The sequence below is a fragment of the Chenopodium album genome, chromosome 11 (assembly GCF_948465745.1).
Source record: "Chenopodium album chromosome 11, dcCheAlbu1.1, whole genome shotgun sequence".
Classification (NCBI taxonomy): Eukaryota; Viridiplantae; Streptophyta; class Magnoliopsida; order Caryophyllales; family Amaranthaceae; genus Chenopodium; species Chenopodium album.
The window spans coordinates 53,950,267-53,972,690 of record NC_137844.1 but is presented as its reverse complement, the minus strand read 5'-3'; the positions used below and the strand labels follow the sequence as shown (position 1 = coordinate 53,972,690).

The following is a 22,424-nucleotide window of genomic DNA, read 5'->3' as shown; positions in this document are numbered from 1 at the left end:
GATCTGCTCATTTTCTAGATTTTATTGTTGTGTTTCTAGACCATGACACTCCTCATAGTGACCTTCACAAATGATGAGTTCAAGGAATTGATGTTCGTGTTTAAGGAACCTGACCACATAATCAAAACTTACGCACAAATGAGGATCTGTTTGGAGAATAAATATCGAAGTGCAAGTTAATGCGAGATTTGCAACATTATTTGGAAAATCTTCATTGGTAATCTTACATTATGTCTAGTTAAGTGATTATCACATTATGTCATTTGAACAACATAACATTATTAATGGTTAAACGCTGACTCAAAGTAACTATAGTTATATCAAATCACCCATTTTCCTAGCATATTTTATCTGGTAATTTTCCATTGATCTTGTTGCCGCCTCTTAACTATGATAATGCACGAGATATATCATTTGCCACCATGTAATTGAAGAAGTTAGAAGGGGATATAACTATTGGGAAGTTACTTGTCTTTTTCAAGGGCTTAGAATTTGAGTTTTGGAACACTCCCATTTATAAATTGATTAGCAAATATAACAAGGCAAAATGCAAGGTTACCAATGAACAATTTCCATATTATTATTTTACCTATTACAAAAGGATTCATTGCATGTTAAAACGAGAAGGAAAACGGTACATTGGTCAACTTAACCCCTCATACAAAGAATCATGAAGTTACAACATGCACATCTGAACAATACAAAATGGTATTTTAGGTTAGATCTTGGCAATTCCTTCCATTTTAGTTATAGCGAACAAACTTCGGCGGATTCTAAAGAATCTAAAACATGTGACCATTCCTCATGCAGCAATCACGTCAGTCAACACTACTGAAGATGCATGATAAAAGTTCTTACAATACTTCGTTGATCTTAGGTTACAGAGAATATTGGTCATTGTTCAATTCTTGCAGCGGGTGACAGATGAGAACAAAACTGTGAGAGCTCATCCATATTTGGTGCCGCTATATCTACGTCTAAAGCTGGAGCAAGTGGTGGTGATAAGTGCTGCATGGTAATTAGCTCCTCTCTACTATACTTAATCCTTTGATCTATATCAAAATATTGATCAGGGGTTAGATAAAGACCACAATACAAATGACTGGCTAGATAAAGCAGTAAGAATACTATACTTGCCTAATGCCTCCTTGTTGAACAAGGTGGGTGATACGAATGATTTTCCTTCTCTTTGTTTCAACTTCGAGGCCTTCAAGCTCTTCTGTGACAGAGCTGCATTAGGGCCGGAGCAGTTAAGGTCTGCTGAAGCTAGAGATAGATGATCATGCCTCACTCTGATACCAGGATACTTCTTACAGAATGATGTCAGAGAATCAATGGTTAAAAGCCAACACCCTCTTAAATCAAGCACTTCTAGTGTTACAGGTGGGTTGAATGACTCAACTGCCCCATTGGTCAGAAGAGTACCCTGAATGCTAAGTCTCGCCAGCTTTTTTACTTGTGAGAGATATTCCAGGCACTTGTCGGTAAGGGCGGTGCTATTAAGTGATAAATGGCTTAGCTCCCTAGAACCTAATAGAGCATAGACAGCTGCATCATTCACTTTGGTCTTTTCCAAATCTAACCTTTCCAAGTGCTTCAGGTCCTGTAATGCAGCTAGCGAGAAGACTTCATCTTCATTGCTACTTGGATGAATAAAACCTGATAAAAAATGTCATTTCAACTTTTGCTCAACACAATTTAATACTTCGTATCAATAATCCGAGTTCCAAATTACCTTTAATATTTGAATTGCTCAAGTCAAGTGTCTTCAGGGAAGGCATCGTACTCATGTATGCTATGGCAAAATCATCAATTAGTGTGTGAGACAATGACAGAGCTTTAAGCTTAGGAACATGTCCTGCCAAAGTTTCCAATCCGGCATTGCTGACTTTTGTGTTGTTCAGATTTAAGTGTCTCAAATTTGCACCTATACAAGAAATTGCTTCAACAGCATCATCTTGTATAGTGCAAGAACTAAGATCCAAATGTTCTAGAGCAACCATGCAACGCAAAAAACCAAAATTACTAAGAGAGGTGTTTGATAGATTTAAGAAAGACAGACAGCTTGCCTCAGTAGTCGAAAAGACTATCTCGGCCTCCGAGAATGAGGACCCATGGGCAATCAGCTTTCTTAGGGTTACTCGATCACTTTTATCTTCCAATACAGAAAGGATGGCGCAATCACTCATGTTCAAGCTTTGAATAGACTGCAGATTTGGAAACTTTGTGATATTGGTCCAAGCTACATTCAAGAAACTCAACTTGGGAAAGTTCTTTAAAGCTGCAGCCCCTTCATCAGATACTTCACTCCCCCATACATCAAGATACTCAAGGTTTGTCAATTCCTATTATGCAGAGAAAATAGCGCAAAGCATCACATGTTACAGCATTTCTACTGTGAAAAAGTAAAGTATTGCAGGATTAAGAGGCCAGAAACATAAGCATCAACAGAGGGATAAAACCCTACCTGAAGGGAACTTAATGCCAAATCTGAAACAGGCAGCCCTCCTAAGTCCAGCGTAGATAGATTCCGAAGTGCAGAGAGAAGCTTCACACCATCAGCAGTTACTCCTGTCTGTGAGACGTGAAGTTTCTCTAATTGTGACAAGGATAGAAGATGCTTTATTCCAGAATCAGTGACTTTCATACATCTTGAAAGGTCAAGCTGCTTTAAGCTGGTCATCCCTGAAAATGAGAGATGAGCATGAGCTGGTTAAGCAGCATTCTCCATATACATGAAGTTCCAAACAGCAAGTTTTACAGAAAACAGGATATGCCACAAGACATCCAAGAACTTTGAGAATATCATGGCTAAAGATTTTATGTTCTAATTCAATACCGAAATCATAGTCACACAACTGAACCAGGAAGGAAAACAAAAGCCTCGGAAGAAAATGTAGACCTGCAAGAGGCCAAAGCGCAGGGTTATTAATCCGGTAGCAGTCTGCCACATTGAGGGAGCGCAAATAAGAAAATGCTCCCAAGTAAGCCATCCACTCCGCATCCACCGAGTTCTCCCCACTTAAATCAACCTCCTCTACACTAAATTTGAACACTCTACACAAAAAACCACATACACAGAACAAATCAAACATTGGCAAAATCACAAATGTGAGAGCATAAGAGATAAAAATCATAACACTAATTCATCCTATATCACTCTTGCTCTAAATTTCAGAGTACATTTTAGCTCTAGGTACACCCTAGGCTATGTTCTGCTCATTTGGAGTACAAGCTAGGTACAATCGTGTGTATAATAGAAATCGCTAATACACTCTCAATTGAACATCCTCAAAACAATTCAATTTAATACCAAAGATCCATATACTCTTTCACTATTCTACTAATTAGATTCCTAACCCTCGAACAATGTAATCAGGCAGCAAAAACATAGAATTAAAAATATAAAATGATCATCAATTCGTCAATTGACCCAACAATTGAACATAATTCAAACTCGATCAAACAAAATCGAATTTCATCAAAGTAAAATTTGACTATGAATTGAAGATACAATAATCATCAGTTAATACAATTCAAAAGGAAGAAAGAGAAACAAACTCGAGCAAGGAAGGGTAGAGAAGACGGCGATGCAAAAGGCGGTGGAGAAGAGCGGAAGCGAGCGGCGAAGGGAGGCGTTCCAGAGATCGGCGCTGCATCCGCCATTTATCGACGGCGTATCTGCTATCAGTTGCAGCATCAATGCACATCCTCGCAAGTCTACTGTCGATATCCGCCATTTTTGTGTATCTTTCTCTCTCCTCAAGCTTACTTCCTTTCATGGCTGTCTTTTGTTGACCACTTTTGTTTTCTACTTTGACGTTGTTTCTTAGCTTAGGAGAAAACAAGTTGTATGCATTTTCGGCTTGTGTTCTAAAATTGGTCAATAATGACACTATTGACCCTCGGAAATTTGACTCGAAAATGTTGTGGTTTTATCCGAATTCAAGTAAGGCGGTAATCACTTTATCTTATTTTTGCTGTAAATAAATTATTATTTTTCAATATATTTTTCTTTGAAGTACATGATCTTTATTGAAGTGAAATTATTTTCACTAAAACCTTATTTTTCTTAGGTGGACTGAACAGACCCTAATTTATAAAATAATGTGTCAAGTTTAATCTAGCAATTTTTCGTCCTGATTGATTCATTCATAAATAAGTTTTAGATCATAGTCGAGCATTGTTCCACCCAAATTCATAATGTAACAATCTAAGATAACAGAAGTCAAAATTTCTTCATTTTTAACTCAACTAATGTGTTTGATATGTCTACTTGAAGCTCAATTTTTAGTGCTTTGAAAGCAAGTTGTAGGTTTAAGGTTTGACTCATTATATTTTATTTTAGACAGGTTTAATACAGAGTAATAGTATATACTCAGGTATCAACTAAGTACAACCTACCAAATTTGAAAAACTACTTTAGTTTAGCCTTGAGTTAAACTAAAATACGGTCCCTCAACTTTGTCATTAGTAGCATATTTGATCCCTTATCTTTGAAATGAGGCAAAAAGGTCCCTCAACCACCCTTACCTCACCATTTCTGGTGGAGGAACTTTCTAGTCAACAAAGTTTAGGGATGTCAATGCCAACTAAGCCAAAGTTCAAGGATTTCCAGTGATGAGTCAGCAAAGTTTAGGGACTATAATTATTTTTTAAAAGCAAAAGTTTAGGGACTTGTTAGATCATAGTCAATTAATTAAATTAAATACAAACAAAAGTTTTTTTTTTTTTTGAAACGATATAAACAAAAGATTAGAAATTCATAAAGTGAGTTTTTTTAATCAAATATTTATAAAGTGAGTTGGCAAGAATAAAAATTGCTAATAAAATTTAATAATCATGATATATTTTATATTTTTTTTATCATTACTTTACTTCCTACCATTTTTTCGTAATCAAATTTTATACAATATATCCCACCTAAACTCATTAACCACACATCCTCAAATCCTAACTCCTAACCCTTTATATATTCCACACACCAAAATAAATTTAAATAAAAATAAATAAAACCGAAAAATATAATGTGTTTTCAAAGTGAGTGGGTAAGACAAACCCAAACTTTGTAATATAAAACTAAATAAATTTATGAAACTAGAATAAAAATAATACCACCCCACAACTTTATCTCACTTAATTTTTCATGAGTTTATGTTCTAAAAGGTTTTCAATTTTTTGGGTTTTTGTGTGTGAATTTCAAGGGTTTTTTTTTCTATTTGTTTTGTGTTCTAAATGATTTTCAATTTTTTTGGGTTTATGTGAGACAAATTTAAGGGTTTTCCTTTTTTTCTTCTTTTTTCTTGTGTTAATTTCTAGGAGAAAATAATAACTTCCTTAGATCATTAACTAAATGTGTTTAACTGAAGTAAATGGCGACGATCATACATTCACGCTTAAATTATCTCACTCATATATTTTTAAAAAGTAAATAATTTTTACTAAAATTAAATTGGTTTAGTTGAAATGAAATTAGTTTAATTGAACTAAGTTACACTTAGGGGTTAAAACTTATAATCACTCTTGTATGGGAGCATCATGTGTCCCTTTAAGGTCTCTAAACTTTGGCTTATAATAATTACATTAGCCACCTCACCCTATAATTGTCCCTAAACTTTCATTTCTAATTTAATTAATGCCAACTCATCAGCTAAAGGTCACTAAACTTTACATTTAAAATCATTAAATTTATTGCCACATGTGCACCAAGGTCCCTAAACTATGCTTAGTCAGATAATTTGTACCTGAAAAATGTGTCATTGGTGGTTGACAGACCATTTTGCCTCATTTGAAAGTTAAGGGACTAAAATGTTACAAATACCAAAGTTCAAGGACCGTATTTTAGCTTAACTCGTCCAGCCTTGTCCTAATAATTCTTGCATCTTTCTTTCAAAAAAATAAAATTGCTTACTCCCTCCGTGTTTTAATAAGTGTTACACTTATCAAATCCGGCCATGTTTTAATAAGTGTTACACTTCCTTTTTTGGCAAAAAACTACATTAAAATATTATATCTCTCTCCTCTTATGGTCCCCATCCAAATCCACTACTACTTTTTTTTTTATTATATATTTCCTCTCACATTCATTACTTTTCAATAAACTATTAATCCCACTATCTTTCTTTTACAATTTTTAATACTCCAACTACCCCACTTACCTCTTATTTTATTTAAGTCAATTAAATTGCCTAAAATCATATGTCGGTCAAACTGTAATACTTAAAAAAACACGGAGGGAGTACTTATACAACTAAAAATTGCTTACTTATGCAACTATGCCCTTTCATAAAAAAATTTATCATTAAAAGTTGAATGCTTCTTCTTGATATTGTATCAACAAATCTTGCTTAGGGGTGAACATGGTCTGGTTTGGTGCGGTTTGAGTCCAAACCAAACCAAACCACAAAATACGGTTTGGTTAATTTTTCAAACCAAACCAAACCATATTAGTATTGAAACCAAATCAAATCAAACCGTAATAATACAGTTTGGTGCGGTTTGATTTGCGGTTTATGATGAGACGATATTTTTTCCTAAAAATTGTCAAATATTACTTAGTAAATTTATAATAAAGTTTAATTAATTAGCTCAAAGGGATTAAATTGTACTACAAAGTTATAATAAAAATAACTATCAACTAATAATCAAGTGCTAACACAGTAACACTTATAGTTTTCTTTTGATTTTTCATGTTTTTTTGGTTTTTTTTTTTATAATATATAATAATTATTTTAATTTATTTAAAATTATATAATATTAAAATACGGTTTACTGGTTTACGGTTTGGTTATAATTTTTGAGAAACCAAACCAAACCATAAACCGTGTTTACAAAAAAATTGAAACCAAACCGTATTTTTACAAAACGTAAACCAAACGGTTTGGTCTGATTTGATTACGGTCCAAACTTGCTAGACATAATACACTATGTATATGCAAACACTTTTATAATGCAATCAGATAATTAATCACATAATAAACTATTACTTTTTCTGTTCATAAATAATTGACACAATTAATTTTTTTTAATTTTTTTTTTTTTTTTTTTTTGGTTTTTCAGCTATATATGATCATTTCTTTTGCCTATTACATTAACAACAAAAATGTATAAGTGTAAAGGGATATGAGAGATGATGAATATGGAGTAACAAAAAAGTATGATCGAAATGAAGATCATAAAAAGAGGGATATATGATAAAATAGCAAAAAAAAAAATACAACCTTTGATAATTATATGATTACATCAAAAAAATTATTAATATTAGATAAGTAAAGATATTCTTCATTGTTGAAATTTAAGCATTGTCCGATAAAAAAATGAATTTATGTTGCGATCTTTATAAATTGAGGAAACATATGGATAGACTAGTTAAAGTGAGATTATTAAAAATTAAAATGTGTCAAAGTATAATTGATTTTTGAAGCTGCCAAAAAATGAACTTCTAAAAAAATGGCAGCTACCAAAAATTCTCAGGTCCAAGTAACCGCGACATCCTTAAACGACACGTTGTCCAAATATTGGGGAGCTATATACTTGTAACCTCTGATGATGAATCATCCACCGATTAAACTTCTTTATCCACCTTACATCTGTACCCTTTACTTCAATCTCAGCCGTCCACCTACACCCCCCTTCTTTCAAACTCCCCTGATTTCGGTCATCAGAGTTTGCGATATACCACATTCACATTTCTCACAAGCATGTACTACATACTACGTATACACTTTCTACCCTCGAATTAAAGTACCGGTCACCGTTTACTACTAGAAGCTGTAACTTATCGTACACAAACCCTCAATCATAATTACTATATAATATATTAGATGTATGAATCATGTAACAAGAAGATGATTCGGTACAATATCAAAATAAACTGAATGAAGTTGAATGATAATATGTATACAATGTTTTGTGGATCATCATATCACTACTCTATACATACGTGTTAAGTAAAGTGACAATAGTTTTAAGTTCTAGACGGTCAAATTAAAAATTGTTTGAGAAGATATTTATACGTGTCAGTTTAACAAAATTTATAATAGAACAATAGACAGACTGAGTAAACCGAAGTATCTCATTATTGAATCCAATACAAAGTTTACAAGGATAGACCCTTTACTATGAATCATGCATATGTGTCCACCTTGTATAATAGACAATCCTTTCTTTTTACATACAGTTAATGAATCACCTCTTGCCTAGTTATATATCCTATATATATTTACATAGAAAGTTGTAGAAACAATAAAACATCTTCCAAACAACCGATGAATCCACTTTTCTTCTATACCACTCTTCTTTCTCTTCTTCATCCTGCTTTTACTAGTGAAGAAATGTATCACCCAAGTAAGTCCATCAAATTAAGGACATCTAAACTTATGATAGGTGTAATACATAACCGGCGCCGCCAGCCGAAGAGGACTACTCTTCGGGGGTCAAGGAAAGTTAACCATGATAAACACAACAAAACCAACGTGCCGTTTTCGTGTTTGGTCGATGATAAAGCGGCGAGTCTGAGCAACTCGGCCGCTTCAAGCAGTCCGCAACTAAACAGCTACGAGGTGTCCTCGTCGTCTTCGTCTTCGTCACCATCGTCTACTACAACGACGTCCCCTCAAGGTAATGAATTGTACTTGTATTGTTTTTGGAAACTTAGCTTATTGATTAGTACGTAGTGGTTTACATGCTGATCCCACGTTTATTTCAGGATTATTACAAACTCTATAATTACTTTAATTTATTAATCATCAATCCTTTTTGTCCCTCTATGTGCTTATGGTATTTGATGTGCATGATGTATGCAAAACGAAAATAAGGTTATGAGGAGTTTGTTGTCTATTCAACATATAAAAAAAAAAATGGAATACTTATTACTTACTCTCTACCCCTCCGTTTCACATTGTTAGTTCCATAGAGTACTATTTTAAGCGTTTTAAAATGATGTACTCATATAGAATATATATACTCCTAACATTATTATAGGGTGAATAATTTTCATAATCTATGAATAAATTAATCTAATTTAGTGTTTAAAGAGTCAAATAATTCTGATTGATTAATATATATATGGTAGTGGATTGCTAATATGACCTCACTTTACTAAATTGGTCACTTTTTAGTGCATAACTTCCTTTTTTAACATCTTAATTTATTTTTCTAATTTTATCTTTCTCCAACCATAATCTCCACTTTTATTTTATTTTATTATCTCTCGCTCCTTATTACTAATATTTAATAAGTCCTTACTATTTCTCTCTTTCTTTTTTATTATTTTCTAACTTTTCAAAAAGTAAATCTTACTTACACTATATTTTACTCGAATTTAACTCTTTTTTTTTTTTTAAATTAATCGATAATAAAAGGAGCACTCTTCTTTAAAAGACTTACTAGTACCTATTCTTGTAAATTAGAAGCAAGCATCATGTATATTATATTTAAATCTATACTTAAATAGGCGGGCTTGAAGTCAACCATTTTTGTACGGAGTAAACGATTATAAACCCCTTTCATTTTATATTCACTTATTCGCATGTATATTTTACATACGTTCTCATTAATAGTGAATTAATACGACCATCATGTATATATTCACGACGTATTTATCGACAATTTTTAATGGTAGTAATAGTGATGAATTTGTCTACAAAATACAATTCAATTTTCTCATATACTTCCTAAGATGATCATAGAATACGTTGTATGCTTGTTTCCTCCAATATACTTACCTAGATCAAAGTTGATAATGATAACTAAATAATGAAATATAGAAGAAAAACGTGTTTGTGGTATAAGATTCTAAATTTTCAAGACAAGTTTCGATACTTTGTACATTTTAATCATTTAAATTTTTTTACAAAATTTATACTTCGTATTTATTTACTTACTTATTCATTCTATTACCATATACTTCGTATCTATCATACAATTAAAGCTATGAATATAATAACATCTCACTAGAATGAATAAAATAAATCCCTTCAAGAATGAAATTATATAGAAGTTCAAGATTGAATTTGCTTTCAACCTCTCTTCTTCTAAGCTTCTATATATTTTCTGCTTAATGATGACATATTCAATACTTTTTATACATATCATGGAGTATATTTTATTGTAGTGCATGTTAATTAATTAATAAAAGTAGGTTTATATATATATATATATATATATATATATATATATATATATATATATATATATATATATATATATATATATATATATATATATAAATAATAGTACACGTTTGTTCTTTCTTATTTTGTTGGGTTAAAACTTACAAGTAAAGAGCCAAGACACGCGGATAATATGTCAATATATATAATAGCTAGACAAAATTATATAACTTGCAAAGAATTCAACAAATTAAACTAATTAACATCCCGTGCATATGTTCTTCTTTGCCTATGGCCAGATCCGGATGTAATTTGATTGCACCCAACCCGACAAGAAATAGTTGGAAATTTGGAATGTTATAAGCCAATAATAATACAATTGTAAAAAAATACCACTTGATTGAACATTTAATTGACGTACTCCTCATCAGGTCGGGGGGTAAGGGCGAGTTTCCTTGTACCAAAGTCTTTGACCTGTACTACTAATACAAGTGGTAGTATAATAATTAATTTAACCAACAAATAGCAAAATACTAATACTATAGTGTATATATATGTTTATTTATGTGCAGATGATCGTCAAAACAGTGTTAGTGAAGGGGAGCCAGTATTGGGTTTGGTTAAAACTGAGGAGCTAAGCATGGATGCACCAACAAACACCACCATCTCCCACGGCGTAATCTCCGTGATCGGACGCCGAAGATCCATGGAGGATGCTGTCACTATTGCCCCTGCTCTAGTCCAAGTCACTAAGTTCCACTCTACCAGAAGGGGAAACGACAATAACTTGCCTGATCAGTTGATGAGTTATGATTTCTTCGCCGTGTATGATGGACACGGTAGCTATAGGGTAGCACAGAGGTGTAAGGAGAGGCTCCACCACGTCGTGGCGGAGCAGCTCCTTGTCGCGGGCCGGGTGGATCACTGGGAGAGTGTGATGACTACCAGCTTTGCTAGGATGAACGGTGAGGTAGTCGCAGCGGAGGATGTTGCTAACACCGAGGAGGCGGTAGAGTCTACCGCATTGGTGGTCATGGTAAGCAAGGAGGAGATTGTGGTGGCTAACTGTGGTGATTCTAGAGCTGTCTTGTTCTGTGACGGCTCCGTGCTACCCCTGTCACGTGACCGTAAGGTTAGATCTCGATCACATTTCCCTTCTAATAATAAACAACCATGTCCATTACCTAAGGTTTCTGTTTATGCAAGTTATTCTATTCTAATCATCTTTGATTCCTTTTTCATATTTGATTCAACTTATCTGGTCATGATTCTTAATTTTCTTACAAATTTAATACTCCATACATCGCTATGATTGTATCATATACGAAGTATGTAATAAGTTAGTTTTAGACTTCAAGGTCTCCAAGTCATAATGATCTTATTATCTGATCTATAAATCTCAATATTCACGTTTAAATGATTATTAATCACCATTTTATATATTTGTGGCTAGGGATCATTGTGTCGTGGCTGGACTCGTGGTATCCTAATTTATAATTCCGCTTCCTATTTAATTAATGGTTTAGCAGGCCGGTTTTTAAAGGGGCTGATAAGGCTATGGTTAACATTTTATATACCTAAAGATAAGTAGGTTTTTTTTTTTTTTTTAATTCGGCTTTACCTAGTTTTATACTTCCTCTGTTTTTTTTAGTTGACACCATTTGACTTTTACACTATTCACACAACACGCTTTGATGACTCGCTTTTGTGGTTTATAAATACGATAAAACATATTCATGTGGGATCTTGTTTGAATCGTTTCAATGTACTTTTGTGGTATATTTTATAAATATCTACTTTTTATAATTTTACAATGTTGATAATTACAGATATTAATAATTAAAAACATGCGTTGGCAAGCGTGATAATAGAAAGGTGTCAACTTAAAAAAATAAAAAAAAACAGAGAAAGTATATTTTTGGAGCAACGTGTAAGATATTAGAATTTAGAGCTTTTCTATACAAGAAACGGAAATGTTCTTGACCCTTGAGGAGTTGAGGGTTCAACATACACTGTTCTACTACTTCTATAGTTGGGACTTGGGAGTAAAGATGGGCATGGCGGCACGGGCCCGGCACGGCACGGCGGCCCACTTGTGGGCCGTGGGCCGTGCCGTGAACAAAAAATTGAAATTCGGCACGGGCACGGTCGTCGGCACGCCGGCACGGCCCATGCCCAAATAAAACTTAATTAATTAAGTTTATTTATATAAACTTATTTAATTAATAAATAAATAAGTTTATTTATATAAACTTATTTAATTAAGTTTATTTATATTAACTTATTTAATTAAGTTTATATAAATAAACTTAATTAAATAAGTTTATATAAATCGATTAATTTATATAAACTTATTTAATTATTATAACACAATAAATCAATTTATATATATATATATATTAAAATAAAAAAATAATAAAATAAAAAAATTAAGTGGCACGGTTTGGCCCGCGGCCCGCCAGGCACGGCACGGCCCACGTGCCGTGGGCTGGGGTATGCCAAAATTAAGCACGGCACGCCCCGCACCGCGGCATGGCCAGCCACGGCCCGCGGCGGCACGGCACGGCCCGTTGCCCATGTTTACTTGTGAGCTAGCACTCTTACACTGTTACATTCGCCTTAAATGTATTTTCTCTGTTATGTTGTACATCATTTATACACAAGTGCAAAGGATCTTATCATAATGGTAACCTCTTGCTTTCACATAGCTAAGGAATATAATTAGAGGCAAGATAGCTAAAGAATATAATTAGAGACCAAGTTCAATTCATTATTACATTGAGTAGATATGTGTAAATTTGCGAGTAATAAAAAATACTACTCCATAGAAGACTATAATATTTATGGTCCTGATTAAAAGATTACGATGGCTAGTAAAACTTTTTGTACCAGAATGAAACGATTGTCATTTTACAACATTATTTATGTCCTAGCAAAAGTTTGGCCTTATATCGAATCAATCAATATCAATATCAATGTATATTCTTAAAACTCATGGCAAGACATGTTATTTTTCCATGTGTCACCAGTTTTGCCATTTGGCAAATGATATGATGCCACTTCATACCAGTCCATAAATGATTATAAAACTCAATATATGCATTAACCTTCATATATTAATGGTTAGTTTAATTGAAAAACTCTTCATTTGCATAACACCCTATTTAAATTTCTCTTGGGATGTAACTCCTAAATAATTGCACAACAAAAATTGGTAAGAAATTAAACATTATTCCATTTTTTTTGTGCATTAATTAATAAAATTGCAATTATAGAGTAAAAGATAGGTATGATTTGTATACATATATTACAATTGTGATTATTTTTTTTTTTTTTTGAGAAATATTACAATTGTGATTATAGAGTAATATTTTTTGTGCATTATTCAGTACGTAGTGTATATATTGACATCAAATTTTGATAAATCAACTCGAACCATATGATATCTCCTTGTTGATCCAATTGAATAATTTCTTCCTCCTTGTGAATGCAGCCTTATGAACGAGATGGAGTCAATATGATATCCGTTCCTGAGGTGACAGTCCACAAGCGCGGCACATCAGAATACTTCATGGTGATTGCTAGTGACGGTTTATGGGACGTGGTGTCAAACGAAACAGTCTGCGACCTAGTGAGGAAATGCTGTTCGGGTGAAGTAGTCAGTAGAAGAATGGTGGAAGGGTCAATAGGCAACTGTGCAGCTGCTTCTGCTGCCATGCTGGTGGAGTTGGCTCTTGCTCGCGGCAGCCAAGATAATATTAGTGTCATAGTGGTTGAATTGGGAAAGGGTCATGGCAATGCCGGAAGCTCAGCTACTTGATTGATAGTCTGAAACATAATTAGTTGTATGGCTAATTATTTTAACCCCTCCCTGAATTACATTATGCACTATACTCTTACAATGTGTAATTGTGTAATTGTAATGTTCTTTCTTGACTTACTAAGAGCAAGAAACGTTTTGTTGGGAGTGTTAAAATCATTTCCCGTCTTTAGCATACGTGTATCATATTAGACTTTCAGTACTTTCCTATTTTATATCGTGTTTTTTTAACTATCGATTAGTATGTACGATAGTTTTAGCATGTAGAAGAGAGTAGAAGTTGGATGTTTTTCTTAAAGACATAAATCAGTAACTGGTTTATATTTTCTGAGAGTTATACACAGATTTCTTACCAACTGTATGTGATTTATGTCTTAACATAATTATCAGTCAGGCTCATTGATCAATAGCTTCATTTTTTAGCCTTGTAATATCTGCATCTCTCCACATACTTTTGTTCTTTCACCATGTATTGGATTCGTTGCAGTATATTATTATGTTCGGATTGGTTATCTATTGCAAGAGAGAAGACAACGGGGTACTTGTACGTTTGTACAATTGTACTCCTTCCGATAACCTTACTGGCTGAACCACTTCAACTGCAGCCTGTGGCAGCACAGTATCGAATAACATTTCCCTATTTCTAGAGCCAAATAAGTCATACAAGTATATGCTACTATCTACACTATTTTAGGATGTTTAAAACAATAGAGAAGCCTTCCAATTCTTGTTATAATCCTTTCGAATTTTAATATCATTACTGGAAGAACTGCTTCAACTGCAGCTTGTGACATAACTTGACTACGAATTGCTGATAAATAAAGTACTTAGTAGTTGATTGGCTTTTATACTTGCAAGTAGTTAGGTTTCTAATAAGCATCAAATAAACTTGTTCATTATTCATAAAGCCCAATCCCATCAGAATAAGTTTAAATTGTTCTTCCCCAACAAGCAGGCGCGCATCTAAGGACTCGTGGATATTCTCATATTCAGGACTACAGAACAGGCCCTTAGTTATTCACCATGATCATATAAGTTGTGCCGAATAAAATATTTTGATTTCATTTGTTGGCGTTGTAGCTAGTGCAGCTAGCAAGTCATCAACAAATAAAAGTCCAGCACTTATACTTTATGCCCAATTGCAAATTATAACGCAAACCACTTGGCTCAACTAAGGAACAGCTAAAATTGCAAGCATCTACAAACATTTCGATCAGGCCCAATACATGTATCGTGATGACAGTAACACAGGTAACGCTCAGTGTGATCCTAACCACTTGGCTCAACAATAGAACAGGCAAACTCCAAACAGAAAACAGCTACAACATCTCAAACTGGCCCAAAACCTGCATTGCGATGACAGTAGTGCCCCAAGCTAAGGGCATATTAACCTCAGCTCAGACGTGTCAACCGAGCCAATAGTGTACTCTAAGTCCAACATCCCAGCTCAGTGTGTAGACTACTAGACTGTCAACTTTGAGCAATACATTAGAATTTGCGGACTAACAGAAAAACAATCTTTACTGCATTAACATAAAGTATGACATAGATTGTCAACTGATTGAATAATGATACCAACAAGTAGCTGAGCATAAGAAATTAAGAAGGGGTGAAACAAAACTCTTAAGAGAATTAGAGCTAGAAAACGATAATACACTATTACACAAATGCTGAAATCTATACTCATTCAAACCAGAAAAGGAAAAAATGTTGTAGAGTTTACAACGTCAAACACAAAACATGACGAAAAAGTCACACCTTAGAAGCACTCTCTATAGAACTACATGAAAGGAACTAAAAAAAGACTCCCAACAAGTTTCGCACTCTTCTCTCTTTTACACATCTTACTCTTGCAAATTCTATATATATAAGCAGCCAAGGCGAGGAGAAAGAGGATGAGCACTCATATTTAATTCGTCTCTTCACACCTTTCGTCCTCCAACCTTACACTCTTATTTACCCTAAAGCTTTCTTCTCCTACAGCCCTATCATCATCCAGTGATATATGTAGAACTATCAACTCAAAAAGAAAAAGAAAAAGGATAATAACTTGACTGGACTCTAGTATACGCTGCACAATTGTTACATCAACCCCAAGTTCATGAAAAATAAACTTGTGTTCCTGTTCTTGCTGAATTTACAGCCGTTTTTCCTTAGGAAAGGTTGTAACTTGAGACTGAAACACTAGCAGGAGTTGAAGCGTGGATGTAAACAAATTCAAGGCTCTTTCCAGCTGATAAGCCGCTCATCCATGCTGGGAAGCCGTATGTATTTCCATACTTTGAAAGACCCCAAACAGGACCATAAAGCTTGTTAATAGACAGCTTCATGTCCTTAATTGTTTTGTTAGACTTGTTAGTCACTGTTGTGGAGTATCTGTAGTATGTTCTTCCTTGGTGAACCCAGGAAGTTGTGACCTTCTGGTTGATGGAAAGGTGAGCAGATGATGAAGCTGCAATGGAAGGAAAAAAAAACAGTTCGTTAAAGGTGAAATAATCCCTTTACTTTGCTGCAGCCAGACCCAAGATCAAGTCTAATTTGCTTCTTGAGAGTCATTTAAGGAAAGCAAATCAGTACCTGGAGCATGAACTGGTTTCACATGTCGTGCTGGAGTAGGATAGAACTTTCGCACAGGTGCAGGCTTTGCCTTTGGTGCAGGAGTTGGTTTGGCCTTTGGCGCCGGTGTTGGCTTAACATTTGGTATTTGAACTGCAAGTTGTCCAAAGTCATTGTTAAATACTCACGTTCGATCCACTTAATATATTTCTGAATGTTCTAGATTGTGACCATTAAATTTACCTGGGAGTAGCTGGTTGTAACCACTGTGACCAGTCAGACGAGCTAGAACACCGATAAGAGGAGCATTGTTGTAGGTGGCTGGCTCAGTTTGCTCGTAATTGTCTCTTTCATCAGCAAAGTTGTCATAGGCATCAGGCCCACCAACGGTAGCACCAGTAAGAACATTGGGATCACTTGATTTCATGCCATACCATGTTGCATATCCTCCCCTGCAAGTGACAAATGTGGGGTTCTTCTTGTAGGAAACAATGGATGAAGCTCGGTGATGAACATGTTGTGGATAGTTGCTTCCATATCCAACCATGTAACTTGTTGCTCTTGGGTTGTCTCCAAGGATGTAATCAATCTGGAGTTTAAGAAATTAGCAAAAGCAGTCTTAATCAGTGGTGATTTCCAAAATAAGGACAACAAACTCATCAAGCCGCTTGCATATTGAGAAGCAAAGTAGTCAAGAAGCACATAATTATACCTGAGACTTAGCAAATGAGAAGAGCTCAGTTGGGGCTACACGGCCAGCAGAACACTGCATGCTTGAGCGAGCAGAGGTAAGGTAGTCTGAGTAAACGGTAAGAAGGAAGGATGCACCGGTGACAAACTGCAAGTTGTTCCACCTCTGACGGAAGATCAGGCCACCGGGTGTTTTCTGAACATTCTTGCTTCCCTTTCCAAGGCATGCACACAAAAAGTATTCTGCCTTCTGCTGGTACCTCTCAAATACTGATCTATAGGGTCCTGCCTTGCCTTGCATCAAGAACTGCAATACAGATTTTCCATATCATCAATTAGAAAATGTAAGTGAACAAAAACAGAATTACAAGAGTTAACTTTATCTTTGAAGCCATCAATATACTTCAGTCAGATTGGAGGAATTTACCTTGGAAACAAGGACTTGAACACCGGCATACTTGACATCCCACCCAAATTCAGTCATTGCCCAGCCAGTTCCGCCCAAAGCTTCAGCATTTTTGGCAAGGTAACCCAAGTAGTATTGGTCATTGGTTGCCTTGTACATCCATGCAGCAGCCCATAGAAGCTCATCCTACACAAATTATAAATGCCACCATCATTATTTAGTTCATAAATAAAAATCTCTTTTTTTTTTGGCAGAATTGATTAAAATCTTTAACATGTACAATATTGCACTCCCCCACCCCCCCCCCCCCCCTCCTCAATCCCAATTGAAAGTTCAGAATACTCCAAGAACTCCATATCAATTTTAATTTGTTACTAACAAAGTACTACTTCAACCGAGTTACAATGTCATATCCAAAAGCAAATGAATGGCAAAGATGTCAAATTTTGTCCCATAATATGTTGTGAAACCAATTTTGATTCTAAGGTGACACTTATATATCATACAAAGTGTTTGTTGGACCTAGGTAGTCCGATAAAGAGTAAGGCTAGATGGCATACAATTAGCCAGATAACGTCCTCAACGGTATACAATTTCATATCCTTAATCGAAATAATAACTAACAAATCGTTAGCCATTAATATGAATTCGAGAAGTTGGTTAAGCTTAAGCATCATTTGTAGGTTTGCATCACTTATTTAATGTTGATGGTAATGTAGATTAAATAATTATACTAATTACCTAATTTAATTTAAGTAGGAGAGAGAAAATCTATACCGCATAACCACTGACTGAACGATAGTACTTCTGAGCCACAGTAATACTGCTGTCATATTTGCCCCTGTACTTGTCAGCAAACTCAAACAGCTGCAAAACAAAATTCATTTCATAATCAAACAAAGGTAAACACTAACCAATGGCATGCCATGTAATTATACAGAAAAGTGAAGGGTAATTATGGGAAAATATGTTTTGTCTCAAATGTGTTAGGATATTATGCTACCGACAGTTGATGTCACGTGACCCGTTTGAAGATTTTGCACTTTTATCGGATCTTAGAACATACGGCTGTGATTTAATTTGGGCCTTTTTGGGCCATCGTAGAATCTACGGTACAGATCTGATCTGGTCCCAAACCCAACCTCTAAATCTGTACGACCGTGATTAAAGGAGTTTTGTATTCAATGCTCCCATATACCCGCCGAAATTTATTCTACTCGTATTCTACCAATACTTAATAGGAGTACATTGTATTACTAGTTCAGATACACTAATCTTGTTCGGCTAAATTAAACTAAACTGAAATGAATCAAAAATATAATAATGAATTGAATTAAGTTGACCTAAACTGATTTGAGAATAAGTCTAAAAGAATATCGTGATAATTATATCTATCCCGAACTTTAGTAACACTTGGAGGGTAACATTATTATACTTGGTAGTTTTGCCACCTTTGGAAATTAACTTAAAAAGTTTCTAAGGGACAATTAGTAGTAGACTAGTAGTATGGGTGTGTAAGATTAGTCAAAGTCCAAATGTAATTAGAAATGCGGGCTTAAAACTCTAATATCGATGTATTCAACATAATACTTTCATTAAAATTTCCATAAAAATCATGCGTGGTAAAATGAATTATTTATGACTATGAATTGTAAATTTGCTTTTAATTTAATTTTATAGTATTAATTTCTGTTATTAGGTTGACCACTTTAAAAAAGCAATAGGGCAGGCGGTTAGGAAATAAATGTATAGGGGTGTTTTTGCAGAAGTAGCCCACGCTAAGCAACACAACACAACACCCTACGCTAAGCCTGACATAGAAAGAGAAAAAGTGTTCTGTCACAGTAACCGTCTCATAACTTCCTCTTTGGCCAATTTATTGAAAGTGAAACACACACACTCTTACACAGTCACACACCACTTTCACTTATTTATTGTCGCCCACTCCCCTTTTATCTTACCATCCATCACCTGTTAAACCCAAAATTGAATCGCTTTCATATTATCTCATCACTTAACTAATTTTTAACATTGTTGTTGATTTGGTTATTTGTTCATTTGAGGTATAAGTTTTTAAGTCATGTTTATAAAGAATTGGCTAACCATAATTAGACCGTTTTAATGAGATTGTGTTGTCACATTCGCGCCATTAATGCAAGCATAATTCGGTAGGTTAGTGGCCTAGTTCTGAAATATGACTCTTTATTTTAACAACTTTGTTAACCAAACAGTAGTTTATACTTTACCAACTAAATTAGATGACATACATTAATCCGCTCATGTTACAAACAGAGTTAAAAAAAGTATACCTGACGAGCATGAGTGAGAAGTTCTCTAGCATAGGCAGGGTTAGAGCGGTGGAAGACAATGGAGGCAGCGGCCATGGCGGCAGCTGTTTCACCGGCAAGATCCGAACCGGGTCGGCTTGGGTCAATCTTGTAGGCGGATCGATCAGTGGTCATATCCTCTGGCCTTTGCCAACAGTAATGGTCTGTGTTCCCATCTCCAACCTATATTTGGTCAAATTGAGTATAAAATTACATAATTTTTTGTTAACATTCCACTTAAAATTCACAAAGCCCTAAATAGTGGAGCATTTAAGTATATAACCATTTCCAATGCAGTCCAACTCAAATCAAACTTTGTTTTTACTTTTCAAATTTTAGCTAACCTATTAATTAGAATACCTAATTTCAGTTAAGAAAACAGAAACAATAATAAACTAACAAGAGAATGCTTGTAATACACAAACTCCTCTGGATTTTGGTAGCTCGAAAAATCAACAATAATATTTAAATTACAATTTTTGATTAATTAATGATATGTACTCTTATTATAATGGGGTTAAATTGTACTCCGAATCTAAAGAAAAGTATTTAAGCACAACAAATAAAATACTTTGTCAAGCATTTTGTTTGGTTTCTCTCAATTGAAGTAAAAACAGAGCACTCTGTTTCACATGAGAATTATTATATTTTAGAGTACAATTTGCACAAACATTACCAAACAAGAAAAAGTGTTGTTCAATAAACTTGTAATACTATCCCTATTTTCACAGAAAATCAATATGCCTTGTATACAACACGTCGACCAAAAATCACACACTTTCTCCATTTTCGCAACACTTTGACTTTTATCATACTCAAATACATAACTTACTTAATTCCAATACGGAGTAAGTTATAATTAAGAAAAAACATAGTCACATAAATCTTATTAGGCTTATCTTACGTTATTCTCATATCTTTTGTAAGAATTGTAACAACAACAATGATTTATAAATACGAGTAGGAATTCATACTCCGTGTGCATTAATAAGTGTGAAAGTCAAAACGTTAAATCAGTTATTAGCCGGGTTTATTTGTTATAAAGTAATAAACAATCTTTTGTAACAACAACTACCATATTAACAATAATATTAATACTATTATTAATAATACGGAGTAATAAATTAATAGTAGGTAAAATACAAAAATGAAGAAATTACCTCTCCATAAAGAACATTGGGCTCAGGGTGGGCCTTAATAAAATAATCAGTACCCCACTTAATAGCTTCAAGAGCATGGCCAAGTTCACCATTAGAAGCCATTTGTCCACCATACTCAATAACACTCCATGACATCATTGTTACTGTAAATGCCATTGGTAGTCCAAACTTCACATTGTCACCTGCATCATAGTATCCTCCCACAAGATCCACCTATACCATCACCATTTCATCTATAAATTAGCACACAATTCATTCTACTGCAATTTTCTTATTTAATTTGTCAATATTCTGATAAACTACCCATTCACCTAATTACCACCTAATCGACGTTACATTACTAGTTCAAATTACATTATTATCACATGTTGCAAGTTGTAACGTTACTAGTTTAAATTACATTATCGACATGACTATTAAGACTTACCCCGCTGGTCTTGCCGTCATTTAAACCGGAATGGGATCTCCAAGTGACCCTTTGATTATGGGGAAGTACCCCAGATCTTTGGGCTTCATAAAACAGAATGCCCTTACTTAAGGCATCACCATAATTATGAGCAGCAAACACCATTGGAACACACAATAGTACCAAAACAAACAAACTCCCCATTTTCATTTTCTCCATTGATTTATCCAATACTATAACACTTCTTCAAATTCTGGCAAAAACACCCAGGAATTTTTTTACCAAAAAAAACAAAAGTGTAAGATTGTTGCTATACTTGTGAAATTAACACAATGTTGGTGTGATTTATCACTAAAAATTGATAAACCCACCAAGAAAATGAGGAGAGATAATTGAAAAAAGGATTAAATTTAGAGAGAGAGAAGTGAAGAGAGAGAGAGAGAGAGAGAGAGAGAGAGGAAGAGGAGTGAGGGAAGCAAGGAGGAGGTGAAGGGGGTCTATATAAGAAAAGAGGGCTAAGGTAGATGCCAATTGTGCAGAAAAACAGGCAAAGATTATTTAATGTCAATTACATTTATTTATTTATTTTAATTTCATGAAATTAGTATTTTCTTTTTTATTTTTATTTAAATTGTTATTTTTGGAAATGGAAAAAAAAAATTGAAAAGAGAAAACGGTTGAGAAAAGGGGCAGTCATGTGGGAATGGTTCCCTCGTCTTTACTGGGAAGGGTCGGTGTGGACTTAACTGAAGAAGGAAAAGGGTAATTTTTTTTTTTTTTTTTTACTGTGGTTAATTTTGGACAGTTTTTTTAGGTTTTACAAGTATGATATGGACAAAAAAATATCAAATGAGTCATAAATTTATGTTTGTTTTACTCATTTCAGTTAAATTGGAGCATTTAATTTTACCTCTGTTGGTGGAGAATTTATTACTTTTGTCCATGGA

General features: G+C 34.3%; 3 protein-coding genes across 3 annotated transcripts; 1 reads left to right on the top strand and 2 right to left on the bottom strand.

The window, feature by feature from the left end:
• Window positions 1-562: 562 nt before the first annotated feature.
• LOC145567778 (uncharacterized) lies at window positions 563-3,843 on the bottom strand. The gene is made up of 6 exons (XM_081627153.1): window positions 3,562-3,843; window positions 2,903-3,057; window positions 2,468-2,685; window positions 1,736-2,345; window positions 1,138-1,659; window positions 563-1,052 (listed from the first exon to the last, which is right to left on the bottom strand). The coding sequence occupies exons 1-6, from the start codon at window positions 3,780-3,782 to the stop codon at window positions 895-897; spliced, it is 1,884 nt and encodes a 627-aa protein (XP_081483279.1). The 5' UTR covers window positions 3,783-3,843; the 3' UTR covers window positions 563-894.
• A 6,871-nt stretch (window positions 3,844-10,714) lies between these two features.
• On the top strand, window positions 10,715-13,932 carry LOC145566864 (putative protein phosphatase 2C 8). The gene is made up of 2 exons (XM_081626145.1): window positions 10,715-11,244; window positions 13,606-13,932. Exons 1-2 carry the CDS (start codon window positions 10,753-10,755, stop codon window positions 13,930-13,932), a joined length of 819 nt encoding a protein of 272 aa, XP_081482271.1. The 5' UTR covers window positions 10,715-10,752.
• A 1,610-nt stretch (window positions 13,933-15,542) lies between these two features.
• LOC145567776 (endoglucanase 6-like) lies at window positions 15,543-21,918 on the bottom strand. Its single transcript, XM_081627151.1, has 9 exons — window positions 21,499-21,918; window positions 21,072-21,284; window positions 19,894-20,094; window positions 18,362-18,451; window positions 17,606-17,770; window positions 17,201-17,485; window positions 16,732-17,077; window positions 16,510-16,641; window positions 15,543-16,384 (listed from the first exon to the last, which is right to left on the bottom strand). Exons 1-9 carry the CDS (start codon window positions 21,694-21,696, stop codon window positions 16,086-16,088), a joined length of 1,929 nt encoding a protein of 642 aa, XP_081483277.1. The 5' UTR covers window positions 21,697-21,918; the 3' UTR covers window positions 15,543-16,085.
• Window positions 21,919-22,424: the final 506 nt, after the last annotated feature.

Bases quoted from the DNA above. Each gene is read 5' to 3' on its own strand.
- LOC145567778 (XM_081627153.1), bottom strand. From the start codon at position 3,782: ATGAAAGGAAGTAAGCTTGAGGAGAGAGAAAGATACACAAAAATGGCG. The intron at 2,346-2,467 runs GTAGGGTTTTAT...TCTGCATAATAG, and splicing joins TGGCATTAAGTTCCCTTCAG to GAATTGACAAACCTTGAGTA. The intron at 1,053-1,137 runs GCAAGTATAGTA...ATTTTGATATAG, and splicing joins GTTCAACAAGGAGGCATTAG to ATCAAAGGATTAAGTATAGT.
- LOC145566864 (XM_081626145.1), top strand. From the start codon at position 10,753: ATGGATGCACCAACAAACACCACCATCTCCCACGGCGTAATCTCCGTG. The intron at 11,245-13,605 runs GTTAGATCTCGA...TTGTGAATGCAG, and splicing joins CCCTGTCACGTGACCGTAAG to CCTTATGAACGAGATGGAGT.
- LOC145567776 (XM_081627151.1), bottom strand. From the start codon at position 21,696: ATGGAGAAAATGAAAATGGGGAGTTTGTTTGTTTTGGTACTATTGTGT. The intron at 20,095-21,071 runs GTAATTTCTTCA...GACCAAATATAG, and splicing joins CCAATGTTCTTTATGGAGAG to GTTGGAGATGGGAACACAGA. The intron at 17,771-18,361 runs GTATAGATTTTC...TAATTTGTGTAG, and splicing joins GTTCAGTCAGTGGTTATGCG to GATGAGCTTCTATGGGCTGC.